Source organism: Lycorma delicatula, chromosome 2, assembly GCF_047948215.1.
Source record: "Lycorma delicatula isolate Av1 chromosome 2, ASM4794821v1, whole genome shotgun sequence".
NCBI lineage: Eukaryota > Metazoa > Arthropoda > Insecta > Hemiptera > Fulgoridae > Lycorma > Lycorma delicatula.
This window is the reverse complement of record NC_134456.1, coordinates 23,800,512-23,813,541: the sequence shown is the minus strand read 5'-3', so window position 1 is coordinate 23,813,541 and position 13,030 is coordinate 23,800,512. Positions and strand designations below refer to the sequence as shown.

The 13,030-nt window shown below is 27.1% G+C and overlaps 1 protein-coding gene across 1 annotated transcript; it reads right to left on the bottom strand.

Annotated features, from left to right (window-relative positions):
* Window positions 1–590: 590 nt before the first annotated feature.
* Polr2C (RNA polymerase III subunit RpII33) lies at window positions 591–12,176 on the bottom strand. The gene is made up of 5 exons (XM_075358477.1): window positions 12,013–12,176; window positions 11,084–11,255; window positions 8,185–8,365; window positions 5,559–5,765; window positions 591–877 (listed from the first exon to the last, which is right to left on the bottom strand). The coding sequence occupies exons 1-5, from the start codon at window positions 12,096–12,098 to the stop codon at window positions 693–695; spliced, it is 831 nt and encodes a 276-aa protein (XP_075214592.1). The 5' UTR covers window positions 12,099–12,176; the 3' UTR covers window positions 591–692.
* Window positions 12,177–13,030: the final 854 nt, after the last annotated feature.

Here is a 13,030-nt window from a genome sequence, read left to right as displayed (position 1 = left end):
CAAATATGATTTACCGATAATTACTGATTGCATCCAAGTTTGCTTCAAAGTAGTTGTAAAAAAAGATACTTGTAGTTGCTCTGTTGTTCACTATTGTATGGGTAAGAGGAAGAAACATCAAGCACTTATTAAAACTCCACAAATATTTGCTTTAGTATTTGTGACATTATTATGAAAAACAGATCCATTTGGATTCTAAGTGTCACTATGTAAGCATTTTAGTAGGAATTTTGGTCTTGTTAAATCAAGGAAAAATAATTTGTTTTCATACCTAATACTCCATATTGCTTTTTTGTTTTTGGAGAATGTCATATGATACGCAATACAACAGATTGTAAAATTAAAAAAAAAAAAAAATACTATGGTGATAATTGTTATTCAGATAAAAGGACCCTGAAAATAACATTGTAATTAGAAAAAAAAAACAGTTAATTTTAAGTAGCTCAAAGTTAAATTGTTTTTATGAAATTCATCTATTTTGCGCCTTGGGAGATTACGGCATGCATAGTATATGATGTTAAATTTTCTTTTAAAACATGTAACTAAAAAAAAAAATCAGCAAATTGAAGATTGGAAATTAAAGTAAATCATTTTTTTTTGTTGAAAAAATGCACATTTTATTGATCAAAAATTTATTATTACTTTTATACATACAATTATTTAAAAAAATTATTGTTCATTTATTTAAATACTTAATTGATAGCCAATGCTGGATCATTGCTGAATTCATTGCTAAGTTGTGTTTGTAGATTTGAGAGTTTATTCTTCAACACAGCAATGCCCATCATAACAATGTTTTCAGGTCTTAAAGCACCACAACTTTCCACATTAAAATAAAATTTATTTGGCTTAGCTTCCCAATTAAATGGAGCTTCATCTGCAAAAAAAAATTATTATGATATCAAATATTAACAATTTAAATTAATTAAATTTGTCAGATTCAAAACAGCTAACTAAATAACCAGCATTTTAATTTGGAGGAAGCTTTAGTTAAGATATGGTGAAGCTCAATATAATTAACCTAATTTCATGGCCTTATAACATTTGTCAAAAATTTTACAGATCACTATATTTCCCAATTTTCAAGGATTTTCAACAAAAGAGCTTTAATAAAAGAAATAACAAGTTTTACCCAGAGCTTTCTTAACTGATTTGCTTCCTACATTTCTAATAAGATAGCAGACCACCTATGGGTTTAAAACGATAAAGATTTAACTTTTTATTAAAACTTTTCTGTTTTTACTTTTAGCTATTAGAATGCTAACGGAAAAATCTCTAGCAATTAACAGGCAACCATTTGTTCAAATCTTCCTAGGCAAACAGGACCCCTAAATGTCATTTCTGATAAATCTCTTGAAATCCATTATAGTCATGTTTTTACTTTCAGCAACATGCAAGAGATTGTAATTTCTGGTATAACAGTTAGAAATACAATAACTGCAATAGGCGGTTAAGGATTTTCCAACTAATTCCATTCATTTAAAACCATCATTAAAATCATTCATTCATTTAAATGGTTTATGTTATTCTGTAATTTATTTTTACACACACGCATGCGTGTGCACACACATCTCAATAAAAAATTTGAAGGATAATTAAAATGAAAAATGAAATAAAAATAGGTAATGTGATTCTAGTGGACATAAACAATAAAAATAAATTAGTCAAAGTATAATACAGACTAAGAATAACAAGCTAACAGTGATTAAGAATTAAATTAATTCTGAAAACAATATGGGTGCTCTGTGGGAGTGAATCAGCTATTTAAAAAAAAATAATTGATTTGTCATTGTTCAAAATGACAAGCATTACTGATAATTTTCAGTAGAAGATAGTTAAGGAAAAGATGAAAGAGAATAATAAGTGGACATAATAAATGCTGGGCATGTTATGAAGTATTCTTCTAGGAAATTAAACTTCCATCAAATATACAGAAAATGAACTCCAGCTAACAGAAATAACCTCATGTGCCCTCTTTTACATATAACCCTGATTTTTACAGATATATATATATATATATATATATATATATATATATATATATATATATATATATATATATTATAATTACTTATTATATATATAGACACAGTAATTCTTTGTTTTATTGGCTTATGAAAGATTAAATGTACAAGAAAACAATTATAACAGTTTTTATAGAACGGTTAACCTTAAATCAGCTGTCTTGAATTTGAAATATCAAAAAGATTTATACAAAGCCTTTGCAAACTAAGGATATGTTACAAAATACTATTTGCTGATTGTTCTGCTTTGTGATACACTTTTTGAAGATCAGGAAAAATTATTCCCCTTGAAGAAAATTTCAACAAAGTTTCTAGAAATTTAATTCTGAAAAACTAAACTGCTAATTTAAAAAAAGGTAAAAATAAAAAATTCTAAATTCTATTAGTACGATAACAATTACAGAAGCATCTGCATAATCTGAACTAATAAAAATTTGTGGCTGTTCAGATTATAAAAAATTTGTATTTGTAGGGTTCAAAAGTTGTTGTTATTAAGATATTTTTTCTGCTTAGATCACTATAGTTTCTATGTTTGATACTGCTTATCTTTTTAACAGAAGATTAACAGAAGATAAAAAGAAACAACACATCGGTTACTGAAATCAAATTGGAACAAGATAAAAATTTTTATCTGCTATGGTATGGTAGGCATAACAGATTCTAGGGAGGGAGTAATTTTGTTACTGTACCGTGCTATAAATAAACGAGTCATCAACGATAAAAAATCTAGTCAAAAAATCAATGTAAACAGGGACAAGATAAACACATGGCAAACTTATGGCTTCTCGTAGATTTTGAAAATACTAAATTTAAAATTAATTTTTTTAGCATTTTCTTGTTTTGAGTTCAGATTATTCAGGGGCTTTTGTATATAAATATATTAAATTAAGAATGATGAAAGTGTAAAGAACTATACTGTTAGGTATATAGATCTAAAAAAGGAAGAGAATCATTAGCCAGTGAGTAATCAATAATCTAGTCATTAATTTTTTTTTATGAAGGCAGAAGTGTCATCATGAACACTGTTAAGATGTGTAACAGTAACCAGAATAAGCATAATTTTTTTGATGAACTACCTGGTTTATAGAGTTATGCGAGTTTTATTATTATTATGCGTTACAAATTATTATAATAAATAACAATTTCCATTTGCTATTTCTTTTTTAAAGCTTAACTTTACAAAAAATCTCAGATATGAAAAACAGAAACAATATGCATTTTGTAAGAACAAATTTTAATAGTATGCATCTAAAAGTACTAAATTGAAAAAAAAAAAATTACATAAAATGTTAAGAAATGGATTTAACAAAAATATTTTTTTTCTTTGTTTTTATGTTAGTTGATTTAAAACATTTTTCAGTTTCAGATTGGTAGTTAAAATTTCCTTTAGTTAGTCTCAAGTAATTTTCCTAAGAAAAATACAAATCCTAAGGTGGAATTTGAATCAGTATAATTAAAAACATAAAATCCTTTTCACAATGTGTGTACTACAGAATGCACAAGAATATACTTAAGTCCTGAAATTATAATAATAAACTTATTGTGATAAAAAGAGTAATTTTAGTATTACAAACATAATAGGATATTTAATCAATCTAAATCAACTAGGTAAATATTATTATAGAATAGTGTAACTTTCGATAATGTTTTGTTTTATTAGCATATCAATCGATGAGGACCAACAAATTTGCATGACAGGTCGTACTATGAAACTTAACTTGGCAAACACTGTTTCTTCAAGCAATACCCTGGTAAATAGTACAACTTTTGGGTTAGTAGCATAGTAAAAAAATTGTATAGAAAAGAAGATGTAACCAGGCCTTTAACTACCATATGGGTATAATTTTATTCCCCTTTATTGAGTTGGCTATCCAGAAAGTAATAAGTTCTGGTATAAAAAAAAACACAAATTAGAAAAAATTTATTATTTACAATTTGAAAATACATCCTCCTTAAACTACTTTCACCAAATAAATCGATACTTGTCATATCTGCTGATGAGTTTTTGTTTTTCTTTATAAAAAAAGTCTACTGCCTGGTTTTTCAGCCAGTCAGTGACAGCTTCCTGGAGCCCCTCATCATCATCATCATCATCATCATTACCAAAACACTTGGTGCCAGATTTGGGCTATACACAGATGACCAGGAATTTCCCATCCAAACTTTCCCAAAATTCTTGAGCATGATGAGCCTGTACAGATGTGCAGTATCTTAGATGAAAGAAATCCCAGATGTCAACGTGCTGCATCGCTTTTTTTCGATTGCTCTCTGTAGCTTTTTTACAGTTAGAACTTCTGCATCTATTACAGCACAAACGTCTATGAATTCATAAAGAAATTACCATTTTCTGTCCCAGAAAACTGCTGGTCTGAAAAAGTGTTGGAACTCACTAAGCATGAAATTTATGGTAATCCAACTTTATTTGTTACTTCATGTAAAAGGCTACGTGAAAATTTTTGGAAATTGTAATGAAATATCTGTAATGGTAAAGCACCAATTAATGCAAATATTTTCATCAACTTTTGTGAAAGTTCATTATACAAAAGAGTAGGTCACATAGTTTTTCATTATGAACATTTGCCTATTTTTAAACATGATATACCACTGCCTCATATACCTTCACTCATCACGTTTCCCATAAACAACATATAGTTCTTGATAAATCTCAACGGGTTAGTATTGTTTTATAAAAATCTAATAACCGATCTCACTTCACAACTGGCAGTATTTTCTACAGGGCATACATTTTAAACATCTTTTAAAAAATCAACAAGATATATCACAGTCCTTCACATAGAACAGCTCAATATATACTAAGTCGGCTAACAATGACCACAAGATGGCACTGCTACATCTCCACTCCTTCATAAACAACAGTGAAATGTAAGTTCCTTTCTGGATAGCCCTCATACAATAGTTAATAGTAAATAGTAAGTGCAGACTACATATATACAATAAAAGCTAATAGACTGAAAATTGAGTATCACTATCTGTTATTTAAGATTTAGACAAAGTTAAAAAAAAGTAATAGATTTTGTGATGCACTTAGTTCCTTTTCTGTCTAAATCACAAAATTATTTTAACTCTAACATACATTACTGATAAACTTTGGTAAGTAAGGGTTATAGTAGATAATTCTCATGCATCTAGATGAAAATAATTGTTATTAATAGCTGACAGGAGATATTTCTAAAGATTAGATTTGATTCAACTTTTCATGTATTTTATGACATTACAGTCAGTGAGATTGATCAGAGATTTTTAATCTGACAGGTTTCATCTTTCTTTAAGTAAATTTTAAATTACTCTCATTCAATCGCAACAATACATACATTATAGGGTTAATCCTGAAGCCTGCATGTTAATTTAATATTACACACTACAAATACACACACACTTATATATATTTTTTGGTAATTAAAAGTACATACAGGTATGTGCACTACTCAGTACATAAACATATTTTTTGCTAAAATATATTCTTTGATTTACATTAACAAAAGAAATAAAAATTGTTAATATAAGCATACTTACACTGATCATCTTCAAGTTCAGTATATTCACTTTTAGGCCACTCATCAGGTTTAGGAAACAATGTATGTCTCATAGAATTATCAGGATCATACTCAAAACACACACCTGCAGTAGGATTCCATTTGGCGTGCTCTTTACCAAATCCTTTCTTTGCATACGCACGTAATTTTAATTCTTGTCCTTTACGAAGTTTCACAATGAGTATATCTACATAAACAAACAAAATTATATTAATTGTTTATAAGTTAAAATTTTTTTCTAACTCCTGTAGTGTAAATTTTGTACTAAAGTTTTCTTTAATCTTGTAAATTTTTAGAAGTTTTCTTAATATTAAACTACTTCATCAAAAATATTTTATTTTAATTTTAACAGTCACTGAACCTTTCTTATCACTTTATTCCTTCAAACAAAATTAAAAAAATTAAACATCAAACAAGTTCCTGTTTGACAAAATGTACTTTTGTTGCTGTTATACTGTACAGGTGCAACTCCAAATTCTTTTCACATTGAAATATAAAGTGCGTATGAAGGAAGTAGATATGAAGTATGGTCATAAGAAATAAGAATAATCTTAAATGGTTGTATTTCAGAGCTTGATACAAAGGAGATTCTTTAGTGGTACTTTCTGTGGCAAGTAAAACAAGTGTTACCTTGTATAAAATAGGTGAAACTGATTTTAAAAACATTAATTAAGAAATAAAAATAAATTAATATGAATAAATTCATGACATTTTTAGCCATGTATAGGTAAGGGCTAGTAAAACTTTCCAACATCCAATACAAAAAAGTGCAATGGTTATTTTTATATTCTATTCATTACATGATTAATTAATACAAATGATATCCCGGGGCTGTAAATAACAAATGGTAAAAATGAAATTAGTAACATATACTATACACATAATTATGTTGAAAAAAATATTAGAGCAAATACATTTATTTATGCCAACTCCAGGGCAGAATATTTGCATCTTTACCTTTAATCTGGGATTCAAATTTTGATTAAGAGCATTTTTCATAAAATACAAAATTCATCTCTCATCGGCAAGATGAAAACAAACTACATTAATAAACAAATTATACACATATTGATCCAAAAGAATTTAAGGGGCTTCATGTAATATCTTTTAAATAATTTTTTAACATCATATTTTATTACACAATTGAATTTAAATTTTATTAAATAACTTTTCATCAATATGAAAACTATTTCTTAGAATTTTGGAATGAAATTTAATAAACTGTAGATAAGTATATAAAAAACTGATCAAATAATTATAAAAAATAAAATTTTAAGTAATCTACCAGCCAAATCAACTATGACCATTATATTAACAACCGATCAGTATAAATATCGTGATTTTTCTCCAATACAATTGTTAGTAATATTTATGTTATGTTAAATAATGAAATTTAACCTCACTATTGAAAATATAAAATTAGTAAAACAGTGAGCACTAAAATTGGGTGTTTCTGTTGTTTATGACAAACTGTTCATTAAAAAAAAAAACAATTCTTCATACAAACTGTTTGGGAAAAAACTGGTTGAATTAGTAATCTGTTAATGTTCATGATTCTCGTTTTTCCATTATATTGTGAAACTGCTTGCTCTTTGCAATTAAAAACAACAGTTTCATTTTTAATGATCTTTCTTTAATGATGACTTTTCATTTTAATGATGACAATGGCTACAGACTGCTTTCGGTTAATGCCAGAAATACTACATATCACTTTATCAAAAGATTTGACAGTTTTATCACCTTTTTATGCTTCACTTTCATATTTTCATAAATAAGCTTTATTTGGTTTTTGAAACTCTTCAATCTTAGCAATTAGCTTATAGCATATCTAATACTGTTAAAACAACAGTTTGCTGGGCAAATGACCTCTTCTCAGTAAACAGTTTATTCATTTTATCTGCTTTCGATAAGTTAATGTTTGTTAGAGTGAGTTGACAGTTCTGTTCAAAGAATTAACATAAATATTTGCTATACAGTTTTAAAATAAACTATTGGTCCCTAAAAAATAATTTCTTTACTGCAATTGGTATCCTAGTACAAGTGCATAATTAATTAAATTTTTGAAAAAAAAATTCTTAAGTGATAAATCCAATGGTTCAATTGTTCCAAAATATATTTAAGAAGAATAATACTAGTGTTGGCAGAAACTAATTATTTTATTAAAACAAATTAGAATAAAAAACATATTTATGTCATAAATTTAAAACAGTGGATTTGTATACAAGTCATTCGACCTTTAAGAGTTTATTACCAATATTCTATTTAAAGATATTACCACCTGCTGTAGCAGGCCATAAATCATATACACAAGTTGAAATGAAGGAATTATTTTCAGGTGAAAATTTCAAAAAAATGAAGTTAGATAACAATTAACTAACATTAGCTGTTGATGGTTCTAGTATAATTAGCATCTTTCGAAGGAACAGTTTCTATGTAAAGTAAGTTTTTATAAATTTTAATAGTTTAAAGTGTTATCAAATTTTAACTAGGTATTTGAGAAAGAATATAAACAATAAAACAAAAAAAAATTCTGAGTTATTAATATTCTTTATAAAAAAGCAAATATAAAATATAGAGAAATTGGTAATTAAATATAACAAACTTACCATCAGTTTCACCATATCCATTGGCATCACTATCCCTATTACGTGAAGTTACAGGTACAACACGCACGTCATTTGATTTGAGATCGGCTGTTGTCACGTGTCGAGTTTGATTGTCTGTACATTTCACATCAAGAGTAAATTCAACACTGCAGTCAGGACAGAAATCAACGCATGTGCAATCCTGTAAACAAATTATACATTTTTACATGTCACTTCCATTTCTTGAACTGTACCACTACTTAGAAAAAAAAAAAATTGTAAGACTGTAACAATCTACTACCTGAAGTTATAATTCATTTATTTGAATAGATGAGCGCTCAAGTGGAGAGCATCAGATAGAAGAATTAAGCATTTTTTGAATTAGAGCAAAGAATTTAAGAATTTTAAATAATAATGACAAATTTAGATAATTTGCTGAGAAATGAGTTAAAAGTTTTACATAGTAGAAATTAGTGAGGTAAGAATGAATTTTTTCCTAAAAGTATTAAAGAGTAATATAAAATAAAATATTAGAAATGTTGATGTAATAAGGAATTATCCTATATTATCACTAACAGTGAGAGAATTATTTGAATAAATTCAAAGCCCAAGCCTACAATAATATGGTGCAGAAATTTATTTTTAAAACTTTTTTTGGTTTGATGATATCACCACAGAAACTTGAAGCTTGTGCTTGGGCTATGGAAATGGAATTTTGTAACATGAAAAATGCCATGTCTGACTGGGATTCGAACCTGGGACCTCCTGATGAAAGGCTGAGATGCTACCACTGCGCCACAGAGATCAGCAATTATTAGAAAATGAAAGGGCAGACCATATGTATGAGGAAGATATATTTTACCAAATAGGTAAAAAACAAAAATGTAATATTAACAAGAGGCTGGAATGTCCAGTAGAAGAGGAAGAAAAGGCATTTTTGATTTAAGTTAAAATTTTATCATCAATTTTTAATAAAACGTACATTACTAGAAGTTAGTTACTACAAGCCAGTTAAAAAATAATAATTATTACTTTGAAAAAGCAGATAGGTAAGGGCCTTCTCCTTTGTTCCAAAATAAAAAAATTTGTCAATTGTAAAATAGTTGGAATAAAATAACAGATATGTATATACATAAATATAAAATTTTTTACAAACGGGTTCATCCACTGGAAAATTTATACACTATAAAGAGTTAATGATTCTTTCAATTAAAATTAATATAATTTTACATAAAATGGACTTTACGTTTAATTTATAAAAGTTTTTTTATGTAATTTGCAATTTCAAAATGATTTATTGATTTTACTTTTTATATATAAATATTACACAGTACAATTTTAATAATAATGAAAAATACTTAAGAGAAAAAATTTAAACCACACTTATTTCTAATTCCATAAATTTCCATTAAACATATTTAAAAAAAAATTGTTTCAAACAATGTAACAGAACAAAAAATACACACGCTTTTATTTAACTAAATATTTTCATTACTTTTAATTTTAAAATTTAATAATTATTACATTTATTTATTTCTTATTTATTGGTTATTTATTAGATATTTATATAATTTATTTTTTAATTTTCTGTGCATTTTTATATTTGTTAATATATTATATTTTTTTGTTTAAAATTCTCAATTTGATTTAATTCTTATTGTTTACTTTTTAGAGGGGTTTTCCAATTTGTTTCTTTTGTTTTATTAATGTTAATATTAATATTAGTTAAATAAAAGCTTTTTTTAAAAATAATTTTTTATATGTAATCAAATATACTACAAAAAAAGTAAAAATATTTATTTTTACACATCGAAGTTACATACGTGTATCAAATTTCAATCATTTTCATACGATAGTTCATGAGAAATGAAAATTTTCAACTAAATGCATGAATTTTGCATAGGGATAGTGCATGGGGGTTGGTCATATCAAATTCCGACACTGTAGTGCTGTATTGTCATCGAAGTTACATACGTGTACCAAATTTCATTGATTTTCATAAAATAGATCAAAAGATATAGCAGTTGCAAGATTTAATTATTCCTAAAGAGAGTTAAATAAAAGCTTTTAAAAAAGTAAAATTAATATGTTCAACGATTTATAATATTCTGCTTTTATACATCAAATAAAATTAAACAGAGAATAAATTAGTTTTAGAATTTAACTGTATAAATAATTTTTTTAACAAATATGTGTACAAAACTTACATTAAACCACAATGTATTACTAGGATCACAATAAAAAAGTTAAGTATTGATTATATTGTTTATTACTTAAAAAAGACTAAAGTTTATTCAACTTCAGCAATACATATTATCTTAACACTCTTAAAATTAATATTTACTACTGTCATGACAGTTCTATAGGTGTAATCGTTTTCATTAGAGAAAAAAAATACAATCCATACAAAGATAATTAAATTATATACCTAATATAAAAAATAATATAAATAAAAATCACTAGAAGATATCACCACTTAAGTCAGATATATTCTTACAAACATATATTTGCTATTAATATTCCAAAATAATCCAGCGAACTAAAAATCCAATATAAATCCAGCAAAATAATCCAATATATTAATCCAGCAAAATAAAAATTATACATTTTCTAGCACTACTGTAGGTGGTACTAAGGAGCTAATGACAGGAGTTGATCCTGATTTAGGTTAAGCAATAAAGAGACAAATACAGAACATACCATTACTTTATATTATTTTTAAGTATTAATTAAGCCTAATTATATTTAAAATAGAATTGTCATTTTTAAATGAAAAAAGTAACTTTATTGAAAAGAATCAATTTTCTTGGCGACTTCTTGGTCTGTAAATTGATAAACGTTTAAACACAAACGATGCATTTAGAGGTACCCTCATACATTGAATATAACGCGAGTTAAAATTAACATAATATCTTCTTACCCGTGCATACTGTATCCTTTCAACTACTTCATCAGACGTTAGTGGAATAAGACCAATTCTTGAAGCCAGAAATTCATCACTCAGAACAGTTGAATTAGCTTCAAGTTGAACCCAGTCTATTGCCATAGTAGGCGTTTCAGCAATAAAGACCCTTCTCATACTGTTTGCTACACTATACAACACAATTATACACCATTTAAAACAAATTAATAAGACTTAAGCTGTAACACAAACAAATTACAAAAAGCTATTATAAAAAGTTAACTTTACTAAATAGAAAACATAATTAAACAATAAAAATGCAACCACCCTATAGGCCTACTGTAAAACAAAAGTAACTTTTTTAATAATATTCTACGAGTAACATGAACAATTACTAACAGAAACCAGGATCAAATGTGCGAATCAATTTTAAAACAATTTTACACTGTGGAATTCAAGAATAAAGTAATAGACTTTTTTAATTCACTGTTAGCATACTAATGAAGTAATCATGTACTGTAGGCCTATTTTCCTAAAATTTTGGTTCAATAAATTAATAATAGGTCCAATGAAAGATAAAATCGCAGTTTTCTCCTAAGGTTTTTCAGGTTTCTTGATTCGACACACTGGATTTTGAAGAAATATGAATAAAGAAAATTAAATAATAAAAAAAAGGAAATCGTAAGCAGTTAACATTCACTTAGGTCCTAACTTATGATTAAAAACTAATAAAACAATAATTTTAAATTGCAACATTAGGTTAACTTTTGTTAATATTGTTGCAAAATTTCCCGCAACATTTAATGATAGTAACTGAAAGACGGACAAGCTCTCTTTCCTTCACAACTACTCTGTAAATGATACTATACGAATTCAGAATTACTTTAAAAGCAAATAATAACAGATAAAGATCACATAAAAATGTTTAATATGTGTCTGTACATTACCTCAACTCTGTATCTTCCACCTGGAATTTTACATTTTCGTCAGTTAAATCCGTGATATGTACAGAGGGCTGGTTTGCATACGGCATGTTTAGATTACAAATAATAATATACTTCCCAACAAACGCACAGAGTCGGGTACTAAAGGCAGCCAGCTGACAAGTAATATGAGCCTGGCGAACAGCTGAACTTATAGGAACGGAACGGAACGCAAAAGTGGCGGGAGTTTCAAAATTTCTCCCTTCGAATCTCATAGCCTGGACAGCGTCCCTTGCTGCTGTATGATGCTGTTAATGTGTTTCAAGTGTTTATTTTAATGTCGGGTCTAAGTTTAAAGTTTTGTTTTTTAATTTTAATTTTATGGATGGATTTGTGAATAGGCACTTTAGCACTTGCCCACTGTTCTTTATATAACTGGATAGAGGATCCCTAAAATGGAATTGGAAAAAACTAGTGCCACCAAATAAGTGGCTAGAACTAAATTAAATTGAAAAGGCGCATGCGCAGAGGTATGTAAAAGTGGGGATAAAACGCAAGAACGTTACGAATCTGCATTAAAGTTTACTGTTCCCTGGAATTTATTCTTATTAGAAATATTGCAATATTGTTTCTTGCTATCATCCAATGTTAATTTTTTCATTAACCAGTGTATAAATTTTAACTTTCAGAACAGGTTATTGATATCACTTAACATTATTCAAATCTTTGAATTCTATCACTTTTCATTTCTATTAGAAGAAGGGTTTCATCCTGTGGATGCTAAAAAGTTGTTTTATTACGTTGTCTTTGTGATCATTGCATTTTGTGTACAATATTAATGTCTGTTATGTATACATTATTAACAACTTTGATTTAATTGCATAACTTAAACTCTTTATTCTATAAAACTGAAAAATAAAAATAAAATTGTTTGTTAATTTAATGAATTCAGTTCTGACTTTACTACTTTCTGTTTAAGAACTAACTTTACACCAAAGCCGTGTTTTATACAATAAATAACACATAGTTGGCTGGATAAAAT